The sequence below is a fragment of the Orbicella faveolata genome, unplaced genomic scaffold (assembly GCF_042242905.1).
Source record: "Orbicella faveolata isolate gen_17 unplaced genomic scaffold, um_ofav_v1 contig_4, whole genome shotgun sequence".
Taxonomy (NCBI): Eukaryota; Metazoa; Cnidaria; class Anthozoa; order Scleractinia; family Merulinidae; genus Orbicella; species Orbicella faveolata.
The window spans coordinates 6601467-6624775 of record NW_028301569.1 but is presented as its reverse complement, the minus strand read 5'-3'; the positions used below and the strand labels follow the sequence as shown (position 1 = coordinate 6624775).

The following is a 23309-nucleotide window of genomic DNA, read 5'->3' as shown; positions in this document are numbered from 1 at the left end:
TTTTTCAATGTTTTAAAAAGTCATATACGGACGTTCGGCAAATAACTGGTGTTGAATTCTTTTATACCATATAAACTGCATAAATTCTCCCGCGCTCATTGGCTAATTTTCAGTGTCAATTTTTTTCATTGCTAATTTTCATTGACAATTTCACTGTGAAAGTAGCTGTGGATCCACTCGGCCATCGCCTCCTGGATTCACAGCTACTTTGACAATGTTGTGACGAAATATTCATGATCAATAACAGGACAGACGCATGAAAAACTGACGTCAATTTGTTACTCAGAATAGGTGTGTAGGGATAAAGAACCCATTACATCAACCATTGAGAAGATGTTGACTGGGTATCTTTCTTTCTACAGCTAGTGTTTTCTGATACATAGTACAGCTGAAACTGGCTGTTTTGAACTGTCTGGGGAAAAGAGAAATAGTTCGAAAGAGTGAGGGTCAAAATAACCACCGGGTCCCTTTCCCTTATATCTGTATATCTGCCCCCTGAAGATAAAATTTACCCCTGGATATCTCCGTCTGTGACGTAAGTTAAGTCAATAGGCCATATTCATTTCCTCGGTATTGGACTGGCACTAGCTTGCAACTGAGGCTAAAGCGTCTTTTCAAATGCAAATGCATTCATCTCTTTTTAAAAAAGCCTGTTCGGAAGAGGCCGCGCGCTGCGCCCCCAAAGGAATCGAGATCGAGCTTATTAAGTCAGGGTGCGCTCATCATCTTCAGTGACTGTTATAGATCAGTTTTATAACAAAAGCCCAGTTCTTCGGTGCGCCAAGCGCGACCAATCAGAATCCCGAATACAAATGACGTTCTGAGCCGTTAAAAACTTCCAAAATGCATTATTCACGGCCCAGTTATTCAAGTTTAGTCGCTTGTGTTGTGAAGTTTATACCCAAGCATACATCTCACACTAAATCAGCAAATATTTCATCAGTTTTCTTTGAATACTTTTCAGAACTATAATTGTACGGCAATAATTTGGTTCCTTAGCTTCCTCTCTCACTCCGCGCTTTGTAGCCTCGCCCCGGCCCGCCGTCCATCCAGACCCCTGTCCGCCCCCTCCTCAGATGATCAAAAACAAGACACCTTTTTCAAACTATTCTTTTTATTCGCGCTTCAGGCGTTTATTCACAAGACGATAAATACTCATGAACGATTCTATGCGGATTTGGAGGCGGCAAATTCTCAACTAACCAGTTCAAATTCTAGAAGACAGTATGATTCCAAGCTCGTGAACGGAATGTGTTCAAGATGCACTTAATGAAATATGGAGGTGAACCACAACGACAAGACATACAAACTGCAGGCGAGGTAAATTTACAATTGATTATAGATGGCTTATATACAAGGCTATAAATAAGCTAAATCTGTTGGTATTAAATCTGCAACAAAAAATTACGAACCCTCGGTAAATTTGAGGTCGACTCCAAAAACTAGACAGGGGTGTAAACAGGTTGTTACGAGGAATTTAATTTACAATGATTTACGTCGCAAGAAAATTTACGAATTACAGGGATCAGTAACGCCTGTAGCTGTCTGTCAACCTTTGTATCCTTTCAGCTTTTAGTGAGATCAACCACACGAAGTAATCGATCCATAATTCATGTCTTAATAAAGTAGAAAATTCTCCAAACTCGCAGAAAAGAATTGTGTACAGACCTGTAAGGAGAATGTGCGGCCTGATATCAGGGCTGAAAGTTCCAGAGTACCTCGAGTAAAAAAAGATTGTGATGGTGAAAATCCTTTGAGATAATAAATCAAATTCACAGTACTATTACAGAAACACGGTCTAACAAAACCCATTAGTTTTTGATCTTTTTAAACCACTTGGAATCTCTGACTTTTCTTTTTGTTGTCGTATTTGCAAAGCTGCCGCTACAATACTGAGTCACGTGAACAACTAGCCTGTTCGTTAAACAACCCGGCAATTAACTGTCGGCACTCTCGTGGACGCTCGTAATGTCTCGTGCCGCTTTCTGATTGGTTGTTAACCAATCGGAATCTCTCGACTGTGACGAAGATTGAGCAAAAACGGAAACTTGCTCTCTTGTCGAGTTTTTTTTTTGGTTTTATTTTGTTTTGTTTTGTTTTTTAATCATTAAATTACTTTATCTCTGAAGCGCAACTACTATTTGCAAAACTGCCAGAGATTTTCTCAGCTATGCATCAATAAATTTATCTTGGCAGCGAGCTGAGAACTGTGACAAAACTTGGAGTTACCCAAATTTGATCTAAACGACGTGAATAACTTGTCTTCAGATGCAATAACAAATATTATTACAAAAAGCCCCCCGAATCCCTGAGATCGGGCTTGGTCAAAGGAATTCCCGCAAAAAATATTCATGTCAATCAATTAGGGTACGATCGCGAACTTCAAGTAGGCGAAAGTTGGATTCAAATTGTTCCAGTCACGACTCAGACTGTGTTTCCGATTTCAACATCGACTACGTTCTCATCGGCCGCTATGTCTTCGTGCGTGCTCTCGTCGTCCGAACACAAATCGATCGTGGTAACTGGGCGCATCACCGCATCGTTGTTGCCATGGTCACGGGTAGTTTCCGCTGTCTCCTGTTCTTGCAGTTGCGCGGACTCAGTCACTTCTACGTCCGCAATCGAGACAGGGGGAGTGGGTGAGGTGGGCGTGGTCCCATCCACGTCGATGTTCTCCGATTCGGGTGACGCCGCAGGGGGTGTTCCTACAGCCGAGTTAGTAGACGAGCCTCCTCCTCCACTCCCACCGACACACAGTCGACAATTGTAAGAATCCATGGCTTCCGCGCGCTCTGGGCTCAGACCGACACACGCAAGGTGGTACCATTTCTCACAGATGTCACACTGCACCCACCCGACTTCGTCTCCCTGCGGTCTTGAGCACGACGCGGCTGCACATATTTCATCGTCATCATCATCATCGTCTTCGTCCTCTTCCACATTAACAATTTCTTCCTGTTTCACTTTAGTAACTTTATCTTTGTCCTTTCGGCGCCGTTTCTTGGGTATTTCTGTTGCCGCTGCAGCAGAATTGGCGCTGCTCGCGTTCGACGCTCTTCTCACTGGCTTTTCTTTGTCTTCGTTGTCTTTTTTCTTTCGCTTTCTTTTGACTTTTTCTTTGTCTACCTTTGCCTCAAAAAGCTGCAAAAAAGAAATAAAATCAACATTTTAATTAAGTACAATGTACCTACAAAACATGTAGCCTGATAGATCCCAGTTGGCAAGTTAAGTCCTCCACGCTACAGTTGCTACGAAACAGTTGCCAGGTAACAAGGCTGTCAGGTAACACAACACGTGCTTGTCACAGCAGGCTGTAACAACTGACTGTGTTGGCGATTTCAGATGCGCTTTTCTCATGGATCGATAAGAAACTAAAACCTCCGTATTCCACTTCAGTGCGTACGAACAATAGTACCAGAGCGAGGTTGGGGTCGACATTTTCATACATTTGCTTTATTTTTGTCAACCCTGAGCTCGACTCGGCGCCATTGTTTGCTGGAACGCGGGAAAGGTCAATTTTCAAAAAGATACGAAACTTGAGTGCCTTTAAGTCCTGCACTAGACTTAAGCAAACGACGTTTTCAGAAAGTACCTGTGTTTCTTGCTCTTCCTGGGTTTTCTGACTAAGCAGCACCTTCCAAAGCTGTTCGGTTTCGTCTAGCGACACCTCCAACAAATCTCCCTCCATCATAAGCTGTTCGGCTTGCCGTCGTTTTTCTTCGGATAAAGTCGGTCTTACTTCGGCCGTTGCACTGTTGCCAGAATCGTCCGTGACCGACACATCGCCCGAAGCAGATTTCTCCGAATCCTCCTCCTCGGGTCCAACTTGCGCCAGCCGAAGCAGGGCAGCTGATGCGGACAAGTTTTCTGCGCTCACTCCATGCGGCCACGAAGCTGAAGTTCTACTAAGAAACGTGAGAAGCGCCACAACATCTTCATCGGCAAGAAACTGCCTAGAGCGATCTTGCCAGTTCATTGCTCTTTCAGTAAGGAACTGAAGGGCCTCACCCTCGGGAAGGCGGACAGGAAGCTTCTGTAGCGATACCAGCAGAGACAGGATTGTTTCTAGACGCGGTCTCCTCGATCTTGAGCACAACGGGCACAGATATTTAAGCTCCTTAGCCGCTTCCAGCGCGGCGGAGCCCTTGCCCATCGATTTACCACCCTGGGTGCGAGGTAGAGGGACACAGGAACCATGATACCACTCTTTACAGAGCTCACACTGCAGCATAAACCCGTCCGGTCCCCGCCGACATATGCAGTACTGTCCGTCTAGGCTTTCGCCAAGCTGACGTTTCCTGTCTTCTTCCTTTTGACGTGTAATATTGACTTGGCGTAATTGCCGCATAGTTTGGATTTCTTTGCTTTCTGCTTCACGAAATTCAGCGATCTGCAGTGCAGGATCTCTGCCAATGTATTCATCCAACGCCACTAGTTCTATTATAACTTCTCGTTCCTTTTCGATTTTTTCTTTTTCTGCTTTTTCGCGCTTTTTGCTTCCACGAGGCTTTGGACATGCTTTGTACATTCCGACGTCCTTGCGAGGGGATAAGATCTGAAAACACAAAAGCCACACACACAAAAAAACCAAGTTAGACGGTTGAAGAATATTTGACTGCGAGGACGCGCTACATGAAATTTTATTAATAGGGAGATGAGAGGTATTCTCTTGTAAAAATTTTGAAAATGTTCTTTCGGAGTTTGTGAATTCTAAAACTCGTCCAGACACATATCGATACCAGTTCCAAGCCATTTCAAATCATTTTTCGACATCGCATAAAATGAAAATACACTCGCCACGTTGTAAACAGTGGAGGACTGTCCTTAATACTATCTAAGCACTAGTCCGCTCAATGTTTTTTTCCGGTTTAAATACTGATACTACTAAACTTGAACACCCACTCAAATCTAGTAGCTCCTTACTTGCTTTGAAGCAACTATGGTTGCAGAACGAGTTCACCAATAGCTTGTTTACAAACACTTACCTCCAAGAGCGTAGCTGAAGAATTCTTCTTGAGAAATGTCCTTGCCGCACGGTCCCTCCAAGCGCGCGCTGCAGCCACTTGGGACTCCATTTGAGGGAGCTGTTCTAGGCGCACGGGAATGGGCCTTCCTCGCATGACCAGGGCCTCCAGCACATCAAGATACGGATAGTAATCATCATTCTGGGACCAGATCAGAAATGTAAGCGTGAGCCAAAAATGTTCGTTACAACGCAGTTACACTGTACATAATCCTTTAGGTTTTGAAGTGTGTACAGAGGTTGTTGTAGCATAGTCTGCGTACCAAGTGTTCCCGGTACGCTTGCAACGCGGGTTAAGTATTGTGGAGCCCCCCACCCTCCCCCCTCCCAACCCCCTCTCTCCCACGGCGGGGAACTCCCATGTAAAACGGTTGGGGATGCTTCTCGAAACATTTGCATTAAACCCCTGAAGGAGAACAAACTGGGCTTGACTCGAGCTTTATTTGACACCTAAAAGATACAACTTAAAACGGAAACAAAAGCGTTTCTTCATTATTTCTTCGAGTGCACCATAAAAGATACCTTCTCAGCTAAAATAAAGGCGTTTCGTCCTGAACACCCTAAGTGAGACTAACATCTTTGCTTTACACCCATAAGTGAGACGACGAGCACCCCCGACCTTTACCCGTGGGATCCCCCTTCCCCTGGGGCTTTAGTCAGAGTCGTCTTACCTGAACTTGATCGACCTTTTCAGACCATTCTCGAGCTTTGCGGAGCGCTTCTTTGAGCGCACTCACATTTGGAAGGTATAAAGGAACACGAGATGCCTCTTTTACTATTGCTTCCACTGTGGCCATTACGTGACGGGGTCTGTTTAAAAAGAGAAAACGAGCTTTAAAAATACAACTATAATGGACAAATCCCTCTATGAGACGTGCCTGTAGGAAGTTATGGTAGTTGTATTCATCATCTTGGACTGGCTATTTGTGTTGATTAATACAACTACCATGATTCCTGGCTTTGCGTGACAACTTCAAAGTTCATGGCTGTCACGCAGTATCGATACCCAAAGCGTTATGGCGTGACAACCCAACATAACGCTTTCACAACAAAGGGTAAACACCTGTAATACAACAAGGAACGGGGCAGTTAGCAGTATCTTCTTTCAGAATCCTTTACAGATATTTTCTGGAGGGTTCATCGCGAAGAAGACTCTTGCGAGGAAACCCCAGAAAAAAGATTATCTTTCTAAAGCTAGGAGAGCATGTCTGCGACGCTGTACTAAGAATAAAAGAAAACAAAAAAACAACAGTAATCTTGTTAAGTGTTTAAACAGAGATAACTAGATTCCGGTTCTTCTTTGTTATCCTATTTTCCGGTTAAAAAACACATCTGCTTTATTGTTTCATTTTTATCAGTGACTTAACTGGATATTACCTCGCTTGAAGACATAGTTTCGCCTTTTCTTCCCAGCGTTCACCCAAAGCCACGAGACCACGGAGTTCGCTGACTGCTTTCTCAATGGCTAACGAAAGAAAAAAACTGCAATAAGATATATACGCATGTGCAACGTTAGTTCTCGGCCACTGCAAAACGTTTGCGGATCATACTCGCAAATAGACGTCAATATGGACCACCACCCTCCACCCCCCTGGCAAAAAAATCATCCCATGTCCACGTCCCTCGGGTAATACTTCAGAAGATCACGTCCATATTTTTTCACTTTTCTTTTCTATATAGCTTACAGCCAATGTTTACTACAGAGAAATAACTCTCCTACATTCCCCAACCAAGCATTTCGTGTGAGCCTCGCGCGCAAACGCGGGTTTCTCGCGCAAGATGGGAGAGAGACAACAATAACGTGCTATCTAGCATACCGGTTTTCTGTGGAAGTGAGTTTCCAGTCTCGAGCAGTTCTTGTAGTGTATCAAATGAAACCTCTTCTGTGTTGGCCAGGGTAATATTGACCTGCTCTAACCACTTGGCCAGCCTTAATTCCTACAACACGAACAACAAAATGCAATTCCACATGATGTTGGCTAGTGCGATTCTTTGAATGATTCATACACCAATGTAACAGAAAATTTGCTCTCGCTAATGAAGCCCAAACAAAAAGGCTTCCTAGGTTTTGTATGAGCTAGTTCAGACTGGCCACATATCGACGTAACGACATAAACGTAACGAAATACGATGGACGTTATGTCGTTATGTTTGCAGTGTGAACATCCTGACATAATGACATAATAGCAACATAACAGCATAAACACAGTATTAGGGAAAAAACAGTGATCTTTTCCTTATGCTTTGATGTCGATGTTCACATTGCGACATAAGCGATTACATGCACGTCGTTGTGTCATTATCAGCCGGTATGTCGCTCGTGTCAACAAGGCTTAGCTGATCAGCTGAAAACTGGTTGGTAGCACTCTGTTCATACCTGTTTCAGTTTGGGTATCTCTGGTAAGTCAACATCCAGTGTGTGACCATTGTCCAGGAGTTGCTGAAGTTGAGCCACATCAGTTGTTCCACTTTGTATCACCTTCTGAGCTTCACACTGGAAGCTTTCCACGTGCGTCATTAATTCCTGTAGCATTTAAAAAAAAAACAAAAAAAAAAAAACGGTAAAACCATTATTGAGGTAGTCTCAATCATATCTCGTACTTTAGAGGTCACGCATCACGCAATGCTTCTATGAAGGTTGCGTGACGTTCCAAGAAACACATTAGTTCCTGCAGCATTAAAAAAACATTTAAGCCAATCGTGAGGTAGTCTCGTTCATATCCGTTACTTTAGCGGTGACGCAATGCGAGCTGCGTGACGTTCCAAGTAACAGATGCGAAGGACACCATAACATTAATGGAGCTGTAGTCTTGATCACAGCACTCTCCTTTCTTTGAACACTTTCACTTTGAATTTCTGGAAGTAGCGAATACATGCCCTTTCTTCTAACCAACACTGAGAAGAGGGTGATGAGTGTTTCAGAAACTTGTGTCATGCTACTTGAGGCTGCTCTGTTACATATAAACTCTAAATCCAGCGTACAACGGCCTGAAACCTTTCATTAATTGTTAGAAACTAAACGAAAAAGACATAAACTAAGCAGTATGTGTTGTATCTATTTGTGACAAGAATCTCGCTACATAGACCCTATACTCACTTGTACGAGCTCTGCTTCCCTGACCACACAAGGCAAGTTCTGCAGTTGTTGCATGAACCCTTGTAGTTCATCAAGACTCAGGCGAGTGACTGGTACTGTGTCTGCTCCACCATGGGGTCTTGTCCTGTGTTTCCTGCTGACCAGCTGCAGAGCGACACTCGCACAGCGTTCGGCTTCAGTTACAGCAGCCTTAAGTTGCTGGAAGAGATCACAGTCAGGAAACTGGCTCTGTTCTGCTGTGGTCACCAGGTCCTTCAGCTCTGATACATCTGTAAAGAAGTAGAGTGATCAATTTGTGATTTCTCCCAACCATACCTATACATTACCTAGTAGAGAGGTAATGAGAAAATTGAAAATCATCACCTACACGACTAGTGTGGTGACCAACAATAATTAAAGAAACTCCTTTACTAACTCACCAACTTTGGGATCCGACGGATCTAAAGATCTCTTAACTTCAGTAGCCCAGTTGTCAAATGAATCAGCTCTTCTCTTTAAGCGTAGAAGCATGGAAGGCAGCTCTTGAAGAGTGTATCGATATCTGTTGGTATACAGATTACAATGCACATGATCAGCCTGTGAGTCAAGGTTTGACAAGAAAACTTTGGATATTGAATATATTGTACAACATGAGCAAAAATTATTATTCTAAGAATTACCTCAAGCTCTTTTCAGTAGCTTCGCAAGGGCACAGCTCTGTGACACAGTCAAGACAGATCAGTTTTCCTAGAACAAATGAAAACACAAATTATAACGTACTGTTAGTTTAGGGCAGTTTTCATTCGAGTCTCCAAAAGTAATTGGCTTTGCATCAACTATGTTGCACGATTGGCTTGGGAAGCTCGTGCCACTTTTTCATATCAAACCAAAACCAATCCTGACTCACTGGTACTCAGTTTCCAGCACTTTGCATCAGCTACATGTTATTACTTTCAGTTTTGATTGGTTCACTGTATTGTCCGTGTCCTTGTGATTGGCTAGAGTGATTACTTTGGTTTTGGTTTTTTGACACTCAATTCAAAACCAGACAAATAAAACAGTGATTAGATTTGCCAGATTAGACCTAACAATCCCGCCCCCACTTGCAAATGCAGCGGGATTTCAGAGAACTCTAGTAAAGAAGAAAAAGCGCAGCGGCCAAACTTGCAAAAACCTACCTGGATTACAGGGACACTGAACAGCCGACAGAAAGCAAGTAGTTTTGCACACATTACACTGTCGCTCATCATCTGGTAACAACTCAAAGGCTTCACCTCGTTCAAACTCTGGGATACCCTGTTTCAAGAGTAAGCATGATGTAAGTATTATGGGTGTGATCTAAAATAAATGGTAAATGATTTCCAAAACATCAAGCACCAAAGGCGCAATCCTCTAGGGAGTCCAGATGGGACCATGCTTCCCCTGGAAACGTTTTGGATTTTGATTTTAATGGGTTTGAGTCATTGTGAAAAATAAGAGTTGATGGATTTTAGTAAATTGGTCATCTGTTTTTTTTTCTTGTAAATCTGGCAAAATAAAATGATTGGAAGAACTTTTATGGATCCACGACTGATGAGGTAAAGTGAACTCTACAGTTGCAAAACAACTAAGCTCTTTCACTTTGAAGTATTTTCATGTGCAACTGTTTGTTGATGGGTAAAATCACTGATTGCTGAAATGACTTGTAATGTGGTTTTTCAAAACAACTGTTGCAACCTAAACCTACCATTTTAGTCAATCTGTGCCTTCTGTTGGCCTCTTGTTCTACAACAGCCAACATCTCACTGTAGACTGCTTTGGCCAGGTCCAAATCTAAACCGTCTGGGTCTGCAGCCATCTTACAAACCAGCTCTTCATGAGAAAATACAGGATTTCTACTCATCTCACGGTAGTGTTGAATACACTTGCGCCCAATAGGAAGCTAGAAAATTGATAGAAAGTCCAGTATAAGAGGTAAACTTTGGCATAATTTTTCTAAAGCTCAAATCTACTGTCTCTGAATCTGTGCCAGCTTGGTACAATGAAAATTCACCAGTAATAGAGTCTGTCTGTTTATACTACACAAGTGAATAGCGCTTTCTGCACATTCTGATTCGCTAGCTAGGAGGTGAATTGTAGTACAGGGCTCTGTAAATTTGTGCAAAATATTTCGATGAATATCTAAAGATTGGGAAAACGTACAGACTTAAAACTTCGAGAAGCGTCTTGTTTCTTTATCTCCTATAACATCATAATTTCTTGACTTTATCAACTAAATGGTTTTCGAATTATTTTTTTTATTGCGCGACAGCACAAACAAAGAATCAACTACCTACCCAGTCTGCTGTGGCAAAATTGACAGCCTCCGCTAAATTGAGACCATGGTTAAATCCAGCATGATACGCCCTGGGAAACGTGACCACAAACTCTCCCGCATATTGATTGGTTCTCACCACAGGTACACCCTTGGCGGTGAGCGCATTAGGGTTAATAATGGTGACAAGTTGATGAAGAAGATCAGGCTGCGCTTCAAAGAGTTCTGGAGCTGCTTCCTTCATAGAGCGCTCAAAATCTTCAGCGTTATCTCCTGGTACACCATACCATGTCTTTGGCTCTCCCCTGGAAAACAAAGGAACAAACTTTGGAGCTACAATAGGGATAGCTAGTTATATAACTGTGTGTGAAAATCAGATTGGTTGAATCAGAAATCGTGTTCACCACTGTGGTTGACAGGAAATGTGCTTAAAGCAGCATGTTTATTAGATCCATAGGGCAGTTTTTACCATGCTACACAATCGGCTTACAACTCGCACCACTTTCTCATCCAATCAGAAGTAAAACCAAAACCAACACCTCGCTCACACAAGGTTTCCCATTCTTCACCTCAGCTACATGGATTTATTTTGGGTTTTGACTGGTTAACTGAATTGTCGATGTTCTTTGACATTGGCTCAAACAAGTGACTACTTCAGGTTTGATTTTAGAACACTCAATTTTCAAGAATGCAGCTCTATATGAGAGTGATTATATTGATCAGCTCACTTCCAGTACATTCCCATCTACAAGATCACAGTCCAAACTTCAAAACATATTAATTTTCTAAATACTATCTTGACGTCATAGCCGCCCCTTTCTTCATAGATTCACCCCTACAAGGCTTAATAACAGCCTTAGTAGCAATCCTTTTAGTTATTTTACATAAAACATAGAGCAGTTTCCAATTGAGTGTTGGAAGTAATCAGGCAATTACTTCAATTGGTTTTGCTACCATCTGAGATTGACCAAGTAGTCTAATTGCCAAGTAACTGGTTCTCCTTTTGTTTCTGGACACTCAGTTGAAAACCACTCTCTCTTTATATATATCAATCTGCTAACCAGTGCATATAGTTGATGGAATAACTCCAGTGGTCTTCATTGTGCCAACAAAAACTGCTGAAACACATGCCAACGTATATCCATGGAACCTGATTGCGAAAAAACATAACAAATATTAATAATGTCACGGTGCTCACACAACCTTGAAAGGTTGGTTGAAGAAAGGAATGCGATGTACCTAACTAATCTGCATACAATGTGTGAATACAGTACTAACTAAAGTGTCCTGTGGGAATGTGAGGGTGCATGTACATGTAAGCAATAATGACTACATCCAGCGGTAAAAACAAACCTTCATTCCTGATATATCAGCACTAATGTGGGACAACACGGATCTTTCCAAGTTTGCAAGGTTGTTGAGATTCCAACCTGATTTAGCATAAAACTGAAAAAAAAAAAAAAATCATACAACGATTAAAAAATAAAAAGAAAATAAACATACTGCAACTCTGTTTACAAAAGATTAAATTACTATTTAAAACAACCATTTACAACATTAAACCAGGCCTACAACAATAAGTCAGCATGGTTGGGAAAAGCAGTTATTCATAGTGTTGATAAACGTTTTTTGATATCTTGGTAAACTCACCTCCTCTTTGCTAGTGGAAGCATTATATGGGCGTGGAAATCCACTGCCATGAGTTGCTGTGTGCAGATCAGCACCATACTCAACAGTCACCTGAAAGGATTATCAAACAGCACGACCCAATAATTATTGTGGTTACACTTTTTTTTACAGCCCTGGACTAAGGTAGTTTGGACAAGCAACTTTTTGCAACTTGGATGAGTGGATTTTGTGGTAAATGGATACTTATTCAATTCTTTCCCTGAACTGGTGAATTATTCTGACTACTTATGCAGTGACAAGCGGCAACATGATCACGTATATAAGACAACTCACATCTTCATCCATTGTGGAAACAAGTCGCCAGAACTCTTTCTCTACCACTTCAGTAGGGACTTGCTAAAGAGGTCAAAGAGAAAAAATCATGTTTATTTAACACTAGCTTAATGACACAGTTCATCATAATTCATTTTACCAATAATTATTTCACACAGAAACTTTACATTTAATCTACTAAACCTTAATTTAGATGGACAATTCTAAGTCTTTCATGGCTAGACATTTAAAAATCAGTTGGCAGACACAGTACATGTAGCAGTAGTCACCTAATGGCAAGTGAGCTGGGGCCCATTTCTTGAAGGTCCCAAAAAGTTTTCCCACTCAGAGAGCTGTTGCAAAATCTCAAACCTTATGATTACAGAGCTGTTTTATTCACTATTCTTAATATAAACAGAGGTTCCATTCCGTACAGTTTCAGGCGTATACGCCTGTCTGTCTTTCAATGTCGATTAACTAAAAATCCCTCGTCGGGTCCAAGAAGTTTCCAGGGTTTTCGAGAAATAGGCCCCTGGACTCCAAACCTAGTGGTGCAGGTTCAACCTCTACCCAGGGAGGGGAATTGAAATACTTCTAGTGGCTTGAGTGAGTGATATGCTACAGAATCTTGGATAAGCTTCAGTGTCTAGATTTCAAAACCACCTCAGTCTGCCATAATTATCTGTTAATGACACAATAAATTTAAAATCTTAACTCTTCTAAGGTTACTTTATTGCTTGTAACTCTTGCTAAATTACCTCAGGTGGAAGTTTAAAGTATTCTCTCTTAAAGTTATCAGCCATTTCTCCAAATGATTGTAATGTGTATTCTCTCTTGGCTTGTTCAAACCCAAAAGCCTCTACTGGTTTATTACACTCCTGGAAAAGTTTAAATATTGTTACTACAGTCAAACCTCCTTTAACAGTCACCCCTCTGTAGTGGCCACCTCTCTACAATTTAGGCAGCCTTTTTGTCCTGGCAGATGGCCCATACATTCACTCTTATTTTAACCTCTCTACAACTACAACCTATAGACAATGGCCACCCCTCCACAATGGCTACATGTACCTCTCCACAACAGCCACTAAAGCATGTCCCAACTACCAAAATAACCTCTCAACAACAACCAGCTAATCAACAACTGACGAATGGTATACAAATCCCAATTTTTTTATTATAAAAGGCCACAAAACTTGATCCATACTGTGTGTCATTGGTCTCTGTTTCTGTTTGGTTTCTGTATTACTGATATATTTTGATTGTATTTGGTATTTATACGCTACAATAAGTACTTTGTTTGAAAACTAAAAATGCTAGTACACCTCCTAAAATGGTGTCATCCTAACTCCCCATAAGAGCCACCTCTCTACAACAGCCACTTTCCTCTGTTCTTAAGGTGGCCTTTGTGGAGAGGTTTGACTGTAATACTTTACATTCTCAGTAGGCAGGTTGGATGGGGAAAATTTAGCTCTAGATGTAAATTTAGCTACACAGACCAAGTGCAGTGAAGCCCACGTGAAATGACCAAGATCCAGTTATTCTTCTGTCAGGCTTAACCTAACTCATTACTCAATAAACAAGTATTTGATACTACAGTACCTTAATTGAGCATGTCTTAGTTGGACAAAGTTCTTTAATTAAAAATAACAGTCCAAAGAATCAAACTTGATGTTCCTTACCTCTGCAACACATCTTGGACATCTCCAGTCCCCCCTTGGAACAGACGTCAAGGGTGGAATTAAACAGTAGGTGTGGTAGCTGTCATCACAGCCATCACAGAGCAACATGCTTTCTTCCGAGTCACCTTTACTGCATACTTGACAAAGGTATTCATCAGGCTGGGATAATTACAAATACATAAAAAATACATTACAACAAAATCTAACCATGCTTGAAGTTCATCAAAACTACTCAACCATGCATTGTATTTTCAACTTCCTTCTCAGTGTTTGGAAATGTGGTCAACACAGTCCTTTGTGTTTAATATATTAACGAAATACTTTCATGAACTGATTCAGTTCTTGGATAGACTGAGAGCGACACTTGACCAGTTGGAAATAATTGCACCTACCAACAATAGATTCAGGGAGTCAGAATAAAAGCTTTTCCTGCTGGCTTGTCTTACAGGTCGTCTCCTGGTCAGTTCCGGCTCCTTCTGCATCAAAGCTTCAAGTTTAAGTTTGACACTTTGCTTCTGTCTTGCCATCCTCTGCTTACTAGGAGACTCTCTGGTGTCCCCTGTCAATTTGGTTTTACGAGGTGATGGCTCTGTTTTGCCCTGTTCTTCCACGTCCATTTTCACAGGGCTATCTTGAGGTTCTGTGTGTAAGAAATGTTGTGGCCATAAGAATGTAAACACAAAACAGTGCTTACAAACCACATTTATGTTGTATTCAAGACTTAAAGAGCTTAAAAAAGAAATGTAACAGAATTCACACACTGGTATCTCTTAGATAGAATGAAGAGTGTGATTGGTCGATTTTACTGGCCATATTCTGAAGTATGGCCTGAAACATGCATGCTTTCTGAGTAAAAAAAGCTCTTCTCCCTTCTCGGAGATCAGTCTGTTCTGTAAGATATACAGATCCTTAATGATTTCCCCCCCTTGATTTATGACCCACTTTGCACATGAGCAATAAATCTACAAGTACAAAAATTGGAGCATAGCTCAGAGAACAGAACTTAATAAGAGATATGTATCAAATATTTTATAAGGTGAGAGAATATTCATGATAGAAAGTTACAAACTACAAAGCATTTGCCACGTTTCTACAGAGTAAAAGAAAAATTGGGTAGAAGATACAATGCAGGCTGAATAAAAAATGTTATACACCCAAAGGTTATTTGCATGTAGTCAAGTACTTGCACAGCATTTTGGAGTTCTCTTAAACCTTCTCAGTACTTAGCATTTCTGTGTATGAAACATTGACAAAATATTTCACATTTCTTTTTGAAAAACAGCTCATAGAAAACTTTTCCATACTTCTACATAGCACTGTTATTAGAAATACAAATTTCAGTCAATCAGAGCATTGTGTTTCTTTTCGCTTCATTTTAGATTTCATGCAAAACATGATTATAGTCACATTACCATTTTACTGTCTCACCTTCTTTAATGTTTATTTCTTGTTTCGGTAACAAGGTTCCTTTTGTTAAACCAGCCATCTTAGGTCCAGGAGCCAGAAACTGCAGCTTCCTCAACTCGGGATTATTTTCAAAGTCTATGGAATCAAGCTGAAAGAGCAAAAAAAGTAAACATAATATATTAGTTGTGCCAAGACTGCAACAACAATTTATACCATGTCACAGGACCTACAGCCAATCAGAATACAGGAAAGCCACTGTATAATCAATGGTTTTACAGCCAACCTTCCCATGTGCTGCACATATATCGCACCATTTGTGTTAGCCACCGTATTTTCTATGGCATGGTATAAAGGCTTTCTCATGGCAAACCATGGAATATCCCAGGGGTCACCTGCATTTTCTTGGAATACACACAAGCCTTTACATGGCTTGTGAGATATTCCATGGTATACACCTCAAAAGCATGGCATAACTAGTATATACCGACTGGTATGACCAGACAAGATAAAAATGGTATTTACAAATAAGACCAGATCATTACGTACATCCTCAGCCTTAGCTTTTTTCGATCTTCGTGACATCTGGTAGTTGGTGTTGCCATTAGTTGGTGTGTATTCTTTATCTTTGTCCTCCTTCTTTGTATCCGCTGTATTCTGTAGAGGGAAGAACAGCTTTGTTACACAAAGAGAATGTCACAAACATTAATTCACTCAGATCGTCTTTGTCTCGGTGGCTGGAACATATGTCACAAACACTACTGTCATTATATTTTATGGCAAGCATGGTTTACAGTTATCAAAAGAATTCTCTATAAAAGTTGACAGTCCCTAGTCCGCTGTTGAAATATTTAGATTGTTAATTATACTTTTCTGCATTGTAAAACAAAGAGAGCAGCATTAATAGGTTCGCATTAATGACAAATCAACAAATGAATTAAAGTTATCTATTAAAAAACCACAAAATGAATCAGTTAATCAAACAATTATAACAAAAGACACCAATTTGTACATGTACACTATTGTATCACTGAAGACAGTTTTTAATCTGAAACTATTCAGAGTATATAAAACTGGTTCACTACAACAAATTATTGTTATATTTCATACACCTTCCTCAAAGGTTTGACAAATGACATGTGCAGATTTAATGAGTTGTATATTAGCAAATATGTGTAAAGTACAAACAAGGAATTTGTGAAGGTGAATTAATCAACATGACACGAGCGTGGGACAAAGAAAAATTCCCCAACAGGAATTGAACCCATGACCTCCCGAACACCAGGCGGGTGCTCTATCCACTGAGCTCATGTCATGTTGATTAATTCACCTTCACATTTCATTACTGAGCTTAAAATTCACCATCTTTATTAACTTATCACTAAACAAGGAATTTAATATTCTGCAAGTTCTGATTTTATTTCCTTGTATTGAAAGACCTTTTTCCTCTTTGGTCAAAGGTCTTTGTGCAGATAACCTTTTGCCCCATACTGTAAGATTACACACACATCAATCTGTATTCCCTACAGGGGTTTCATTAATGTTGTCAGCAATAGGGTAACTGGTTTTAACAGGTGGGCAAAACTTTTGAACAGAACTTCTTATGGTCAAACCAGGGGGGGGGGGGGGGGGGGGAATCATTCCTACAGCCACTCAATTTGCCTGGTCCCCAGCCCTTAATAATACATGATAAAACCCTGATTTCCCATGTTGCAAACTGGACAGTCAAACTGACCAAACACCACAGGGTAATAAGGTCTCATGTATTTGTGTCTATATTTGTTGTGAAGGTTCTCTTTACCCTTTCAATATGACAATAAGTGAAAATAATGACCAATGTTTCAAAGCCATCAAGACATCAATTTTCTGAAGGTTATTTTAATAAATATTTTTGCTTATTTTATATTGAAAATGTCTTTCAAAATTCTTGACCTTAAATGGTCCAATGGAATCATAGCAATTAAAATTATTGCATCACAATTTGTCACTATTACTGTCAATTGCATACAGGTATATATTTGTGGACTAAACTATTTTGGTTGGCTTGTAATCATTCAAACCAGTTTCAAGAGATTTATACTAGCCATTTCTCTTGCGTATCCTAACATTCATAAGTTTGTAAAGCAAAAATAAATCAGAACCACATCTTACACATATTCAAGTTTCTTTTTGCAAAGAAACCAGCTTTAACATATTCTGCATTCAACAGCCCAGGTGTTAGAAATGTTTAAGTAAATAAGTAAGTGTGACATATACACGTAAACTCTTCTCAACTCATTAATAATTCATCAAGTTTAAGCAAAGGAAGTCCTGACTGTGACTGTGTTTGGATATCTGATCTTAATTAGCATAGATTTTAATGCTTTTATTTCTCTGTTTTCCATTAAGTTTTAGTTTTGATTGAGAAGATATATCAAACAATTGAGATAGTGTTTGACCACATTTCCAAACACCTCAACGTTAGTCAAAAATACTCCACTATGTATTATATTTTTAAATGTGTTTGGAAACCTGATCAAACACGGTCTCTCCTGTTAGATATAATAGGGTACTTCTCAGCATTTCTGTTACTGCATGAAGAGGCATTTAAAGTGTGTTGTTGCCTTACCAAAGGCGGTGGTTCCCCAGTGAAAGCACCTGCTTGGAAAATATCGTAAGGGTAAAGGTACCTTTCATAGTTCATTCGTAAGAGAGACGGGGCTGACTTGCCAAGAACATAGCCCATCTGTGGAGATAGTAACACAAAGGTGTTCATCAGTCTATGTATAACATACTACCATTATCAGTTGAGTAAGGTGCAACAAAAGTTTGGTCATCAGGTTTTAATGTGAAAATGGCATTGTTGTCATGGCAACTGGCTCCGTTTCCAGTGGTAACTTGTCAGCCTTTGACGTCATTAGCAGCAAAGTGTGCAAAATTGTATGCGACATTAAAGGTGACACAGGGCTGTTGATATTGTTACCAATGGAAACGAGGTAAGTTGCCGGTGACATCCCCCCCCCTGAATGGGATGCTAGTCCATTGTAGGGTTACCCCCCCCCCCCCCAGCATTAAATTTGCCAGTACCCATTCATACACCTGGGTGGAGAGAAACACTGTGAGAGTAGAGCGTTTTCCTAAGAACACAACACAATGTTCACGGCCAGGGCTTAACACCAGACCGCTCGATATGGAGGTGAGCGCACTAACCTTAAGCCATTGCATCTCTACAGTGAGCAATAGCGGAGACCTATAATTTCAACTTCATCGAGAGGGCCAATATTTCTAAACCGCTGATTGATAGTGGCGATTCACAACAGAATACCCACTGGCACTCTAATGGTTGCCAAGTCTTATTGAAAGCACTGAATAACAAGTTATACACAGATATTCTTTCAGTGATATTTTCAGAAGGCAACACATTAAAACCTTAATAAAAATAATATTACAAAGCAATACCTTTCTGGCCACATTTGACCATTTTTTCTTCCTGGTGATGTACTCAAAACCTCCTTCCTCATTGACAGTCTGTATACAAAGTAGAGATCAACAATCAACAAACACAATATGCAAACTTGCAATGTTAGTAAGACTAATATTACACAATAGGTTACATTTCATGCAGCTTGTATTGGAATTGTTCTACCGCACAAGCAGCACAAACATTCCCTAATGGAATACCCAAGAAACGACATGGTTCTACATGTATAGTAGAGTGAAATCTTAATTTCTAAAGCCTCTCGGTTTGGTTTGAGTCAGGCTTTCAGTCAGATCAGTGTCCTGGCAGAACGTCCACTTTTTAAAGAAAAATTGTTTTATTTCATATGTTTCCTTGTAAACTGTTCATTGGAGCAGACCCTATAGCACATTTTGGACACCCACTTTTCAAATCCTGTCCAAGAGCCTTCTTTGAGCTATTGCTTGTTGGAGAAATTGGGGACAAAATCACAGTGCTCAAACAGAGTAAATATTGAAGGGAATAACTTTTGATTGCATTATCAGGGAGTTCAAGAAATCATTTCTTCCTTTCATATTCCGCTCATACGCTTATTATCAGATAACTTAGAGCTCTAAATATCTCTGACTATCACTCCTTACAATCAAACAAACTAAAATCATCCTTACATTGTACTGATTGCTACACATTTGGCTTACTGTTCAGTTACAAGAATTTGGTGGTAAATAACATAAATATTTCCAGGAAAATAACTTATCTGCTTCATAATGTATGGGAAATTTTAGTAAGCTATCAATTTCTTATAACATGGAAACAACTAGATCTACAGTGTGTATTTTCCTCACACAGCAGATCGAGTAACAATACAGTTGTACGCAAAAATATAATTCATGTGGAATTCTGCTAAAGGATGCTCTGGAAGTGTTTTATAAAAAAGTGTTAAATTTTAAACAGAAGGAAATGGTTAGTAATTATAACTAATATCACTGGATGAACTTTAATATTAGACATTTGGTAATTTCTTCAGTCTACTGCATTTGTATAAAACACCTCTTAAATTAATTTCTTTTAACATACAAATAAATAAATCTGTGTCTATTTTCCTCACACAGCAGATCGAGTAACAATACAGTTTTATAAAATGATATAATCCATGTTGGCAACTGCTAAAGGATGCTTAGTGTTTTGTAAAAAAATGCCTGTCAAACAGCAGGAAACGGTTAGTAATTATTAGGAATATCCCTGGATGAACTCAGATATTTGGTAATTTCTTCAGTCTAGAGCTTTTGTATAAAATGGGTCATTAACTGTTCTTTCATGCAGTGAAACAACTCGAGCTGTATCCTTACAACATATATTACTTAGAATTTCTGCTCGCTGTCACACATTACAATACAAAGATAGAAGCATACTTCGAGAGTTGAAAGAGGCCAATAATTATTATTTTGGTTTTCCTGTTGAATACAGTGACTATGCAGAAACAGTTCAACAATGTCATGCATACAGATGTTTACATATAAAATGTCAAAATATTCTTTTAAACAAGACATCAGTGAGGTTCTTGAGTAGGGGAGGGAATTTGCACTGCATACAATGCTTACCCAAACCATACATATTTCACACACTGTAAACTAACAATCAAAATTCTTGAAAGGCTGTTTTGAAGATGTACTTCACAAGCTAAGCAGTGCTTATTTGAAATATAGTACTTTTGGTTTCCAGTTGGAACTTTGGTACTACAAATTGCAATATGGTAAAGTTTTCTGTGGCCAGAAAACTGGCCACAGAGAGTGTCTGGTGATCAAGACAAAGGAAACAAATTCTGTTTATTCCCGTTCATGTAAATATCTGTCGATTGTGAACGTTATGCAACGGCCGAAGCCAGTGAACTGCAGACATTAAGAGAAAGCAAAATATATTTCCTTGTAACGAAAAGACCTCTGTGAATACCACTCAAATACCAGATCATTGGAAAGAGATATTTAAGAATAAGTTACCTTGAGTTAAGACAACACACCCTAAATAGGAAACCAAGTGACTTGAACATGGTCTCACAAGGTTCATTCTTTCGAAAGAAAACAAAGAAATGTTGCCATGGGCTAATTTTTGTCTCGGCAAGTTTAGCAAAAGAAGTCTTTACCCAACACTACGAATTCTTCCTTCGATTATTTTTTTTCCTGGCAGCGATGGGTAAAAACTTCCTGGAAAGAGCCAATAGGTGCGCTAGTGGTCTAAATTAGCGATCGGAGATTCAAGAAGTCCACGTTGCTTTATACAGCAACTGTTATGGCTATGTCTACATGACGAAATATCTTCCTAGTTCTTACCTTGTAGAGACGAAAAAGATCCAAAGTTTTCCTCTCAACTGTTGGTATCTTGAACGTTGTGCCCTACAAAACGAACCATTCCAACGACAGAGCCAGTTAGAGGGGTGAGAATTTTTTAGAATTAAAAATGAGTAGTAAACATGGCTGCCATCGAGTTAAGGTTTCAACAAAGTGTTTATTTCCCGAACGAGAAAGACGCGTTGTTCGAAAAATATTTACCTGAAGCTCCCAGAATTTTGCAATGCTGTCTAAAAAGTTGAGTTTCACCCTTGTTCTTGCCTGTATAAACAAAGGAACAGCTATTAACGATAAGCAGTTTGAGCAAAAAGAGAATTTTAATGGGAGGACACATGGTTAGCTACAACCTATGTAGGTGAGTTTACCAGTCAAACTCGGATCTTTATCACAATATAGAACGGCTACTAACTTTTTTAGATGGGGCAGCATAAATCGAAGAAACATACAGGCTGTTTATTGTGATCTTCTGGGCAAATTATAGTCTCTTGTTACGTTTTATACGCAGCGGATTTCTTGAAAAAAGACGAACAACTTGTAAATTACCTCAAGTTCATTCAGACGCTGTACCCTCGGTGTAAATCTAAAACTTTCCACATCTACTGAAAACGGAGGCTGCCAGTCCTAGAATTAAACACCAGTTTATGTTAACAATCCTCTCATGGCCAGGATGAATGCCATCACATTAGAGAAATAAAACTTTTGTACGCGAAAAAAGTGATTTCTAACCGGGGGAGGCCGGATTTTGCAAATGCCTGTTCTCTCCGCATAAGGCCTTATCTTTGCAATGTACGCCAAAGGGTCCTGGAATTCCTCTTCGGTAGGTTCGAAGACCGGGGCTTCTGGAGGTGGATTGAAAACGAACTCTTCCCCTTCGTCCTCCATGTCTGTTGTTGAGTCAGGACAAGACCAGCCATTTCAAAACAAAGGACTCACATTTCTCACAAACCAACGCCATTTTTAAAATCGACAAATCATCTCATATGACTGACGGCCCAACTGGCCTTTATTCCTTATATCAGGTGACTACCTTTCTGAGCCGTGATTGGCTTAGCGGTTTTTATCATGACGTAAAGTTCCGTTGAAATGAAGCGAGTCGGAAAGCCATTCAAATTTGCCAAACTAAACATACCAGACCATAACAAGGAAATTTGGGTAATAATTGTTAGGGTTTAAAGGCTCTAGTAACAAGTTAGGACGCACAAAAACTTTCATTATCAACTGTTAATCGGGACTTTTTTTCCAACAGTTCAACAACTTACTTCCGTGACCGCCACCAGCACAAGGAGGTACATTTCCTGTCATTAATCGCGTGCGCTAGTGAATGATTGTAAAACAGTTTACACGCTTGACGCTACAAATTCAAGTTTATTTTGATTACAGGGATCGCTTTCAACACGTGACCAGTTTCTTTTCAACGATGTTGAACATAAACACAATAAAATAAAATCCCTGAAAATTATGCGAGCTCACTGATAAATAATTCAATTTGACTCGCTGGCGATATCTGCGTTTTTGTAGCTCTGGCAAAAAAAAAAGGAACGTCCAAAGCTACTTCTAGTCCCGGGTTTTCACTACACATACCAAAGGCCTATTTCACAAACACGATCGAGGAGGACGAACGCATGCCGACCCCTCACTCCACCCACCAACCTCATTGCTATAGACCTGCCGAGTCTGCCCACACCCTTTTAAAACTCTAACTAAGGCCTAAGGGTGCGTTCCTCTGGGATGATCTGGTTCAGGATCAATGATCTAAGATCACTCGGATCATGCTGCATCAATGGAACCGATGTAGCCTTGACCAGAGTGGATTCATTGGTTCCTTTGCTTTCCCAAAGGCACGTACCCTAATTGAGTTGCATACAGTAGTGCTTTTTCATCCCTCGCTTGGCAGAAGTGCCATTAATTAAAATCACTAAGTAACAGAATAAAAGTCCACAGTTCAAAATCATTACTTTTTCAAGCGTGAAGAGCGGTATCAAATCGATGTACATTTGCTGTGATCAGTGGTAGTTTTCACTGCACAGAAATTACCATTCGTCAATCCCAATTATCCTGATTAAAGCAGTCTTTTATTTATTTTTAAAATATCTAATTTCTTTTAAGCAATGG

The 23309-nt window shown here is 40.0% G+C and overlaps 1 protein-coding gene across 1 annotated transcript; it reads right to left on the bottom strand.

The window, feature by feature from the left end:
* Nucleotides 1–1096: 1096 nt before the first annotated feature.
* LOC110045526 (lysine-specific demethylase 5C-like) lies at nt 1097–22193 on the bottom strand. Its single transcript, XM_089275933.1, has 28 exons — nt 21924–22193; nt 21741–21818; nt 21399–21458; nt 21180–21242; nt 18855–18923; nt 18025–18141; nt 15966–16073; nt 15441–15567; nt 14405–14652; nt 14013–14171; nt 13092–13211; nt 12355–12417; nt 12043–12132; nt 11746–11838; nt 11454–11542; nt 10415–10697; nt 9826–10020; nt 9278–9395; nt 8780–8846; nt 8540–8661; nt 8121–8389; nt 7401–7547; nt 6841–6961; nt 6401–6488; nt 5695–5833; nt 4986–5165; nt 3593–4555; nt 1097–3141 (listed from the first exon to the last, which is right to left on the bottom strand). Exons 1-28 carry the CDS (start codon nt 22077–22079, stop codon nt 2425–2427), a joined length of 5049 nt encoding a protein of 1682 aa, XP_089132059.1. The 5' UTR covers nt 22080–22193; the 3' UTR covers nt 1097–2424.
* Between the last annotated feature and the right edge of the window lie 1116 nt (nt 22194–23309).

Bases quoted from the DNA above. Each gene is read 5' to 3' on its own strand.
- LOC110045526 (XM_089275933.1), bottom strand. From the start codon at position 22,079: ATGGAGGACGAAGGGGAAGAGTTCGTTTTCAATCCACCTCCAGAAGCC. The intron at 16,074-18,024 runs GTAAGGCAACAA...TTCCCTCTACAG, and splicing joins CTGGGGAACCACCGCCTTTG to AATACAGCGGATACAAAGAA. The intron at 7,548-8,120 runs GTGAGTATAGGG...TAAATGCTACAG, and splicing joins GGGAAGCAGAGCTCGTACAA to GAATTAATGACGCACGTGGA.